The sequence below is a fragment of the Limulus polyphemus genome, unplaced genomic scaffold (assembly GCF_000517525.1).
Source record: "Limulus polyphemus unplaced genomic scaffold, Limulus_polyphemus-2.1.2 Scaffold1511, whole genome shotgun sequence".
Lineage (NCBI taxonomy): Eukaryota > Metazoa > Arthropoda > Merostomata > Xiphosura > Limulidae > Limulus > Limulus polyphemus.
This window is the reverse complement of record NW_013667121.1, coordinates 27,435-29,063: the sequence shown is the minus strand read 5'-3', so window position 1 is coordinate 29,063 and position 1,629 is coordinate 27,435. Positions and strand designations below refer to the sequence as shown.

Genomic DNA, 1,629 nt, shown 5'->3' with positions numbered 1-1,629 from the left:
GGTAAGAGTCATCTTCAGCTAAGACAGTTTTATTTTTCTAACAGGGTGGTTGGTCTTTGGATGGGTTGCCTTCCAATGTTGCAGAGGCAGTAAATTTAAGTGAGTTTAAGAAGAAGCTTGATAAATATATGAATGATAATGGCTGGCATTAAAATTTTTTAAAATTATTTTAATTTAGTTCAGAGGACGGAACAGCCGAGATGGACCAAACAAAACAATTATATTAGATGAAAAGTATATTTAAAAAAGTGTTTATATTAAATACAAAATAAAATAAAGATTTAGAAAGCAAACAAGAAACTCTCTTCCTCTTTGTTGAATTTGTCCTGGATTTTTATTGAAAGTGGCCCTCAAATTCTTAACTTTCTTATTAATGAGAGAAAGAATAAAAATATGTTGTAAATCTTTATTTTCTGTTGTAAATATAAAAGGTCTTGCTTGATTGTGGTTACCTGATATCTGCAAAAATGAGTTTCGTGGATTTAGGGAAGGGATGTGCTGTGAGTAGGCTTAAAGATACAAGATATGACGGTGTTCAAGTCTGAACAAAAACAGAATACTAGTCTCTGAAGAAAACCAAAGGACGGCCAATTGTTAAGGTGGAGTAAGAGAAAAAATAAACAGTACTTAAAGATTAACTAAACTCACATGATCGACAAAATATGAAGACACGGAAAACTTTACTGGCAAACGTTCTCTTACTCAGGGCTTTTTATACTTTTAACTTAAGGAACATTTTCTGAAAAAAAATAAAATTGTATGTAAATACTTTTAAAAGTATGAATTTAACAAAAGACATTTAAGAAAATATTTAATGAATTAATGTTTAAATGAATAGAATTGATTATGGAATTAACAGTTATGTAAAAATCTTAGTGTACAGTACAAGCTCAATCATGTACGAAACAGCTTCATCAATAATTTCACATTTATCTGTAAAATTTTCTCATGTTCTCCCAAAGACAAGATAACATTCCATCCATCAACTCCTAAGGTTTTGCACATTGTTTCACAGTTCATCACCGTGTTCATGCTTGTCCTCAAGCTTTTCTTCGTCAGAATTTATCATCATGTGGTAATAGAAATTAACTACCTGCTCGTAATTGTTAATACTTATTCTTTCATTGTTTCCATGGATAAGGCTTAAATCTTTAGGAAGGATATTAATAGGGCTGAAACGGTAGATGACCTTGGACAAAGACAGGTACCACCTGGTGTCTGTGTTTGCTATAAGCATGGCTGAAATAAGATCAGATCAAAAGTTACAACTTGAAATTTTAAATAACCTACTGCATTCTGTGTTACTGATAAAAGTAATTAGTGTTAATTATTTTAGTTAAGGGACTCTTTAATTCTTATTAAAACATTGAATTTTTGTTTAATGGGCTGCAAGATAATATTTGTGCAAAATTACAAAATACTTTGAGAGATTTAACATCCAAGTGATAACACTTATGTTTAAGCAGCTGATACTTTGAGAGATTTAACATTCAAGTGATAACACTTATGTTTAAGCAGCTGATACTTTGAGAGATTTAACATTTAAGTGATAACACTTATGTTTAAGCAGCTAATACTTTGAGAGATTTAACATTCAAGTGATAACACTTATGTTTAAGCAGCTAATAC

The 1,629-nt window shown here is 30.5% G+C and overlaps 1 protein-coding gene across 1 annotated transcript in view; it reads right to left on the bottom strand.

The window, feature by feature from the left end:
• Positions 1-309: 309 nt before the first annotated feature.
• The window catches only part of LOC106463900 (N-fatty-acyl-amino acid synthase/hydrolase PM20D1-like), a 16,764-nt gene continuing 15,444 nt past the window's right edge, over positions 310-1,629 (bottom strand). Inside the window, exon 11 of the mRNA XM_013923979.2 lies at positions 310-1,239. Coding sequence (XP_013779433.1) covers positions 1,010-1,239 — 230 coding nt within the window. The 3' untranslated portion in view covers positions 310-1,009. The remainder of the gene's footprint in view (positions 1,240-1,629) is intronic.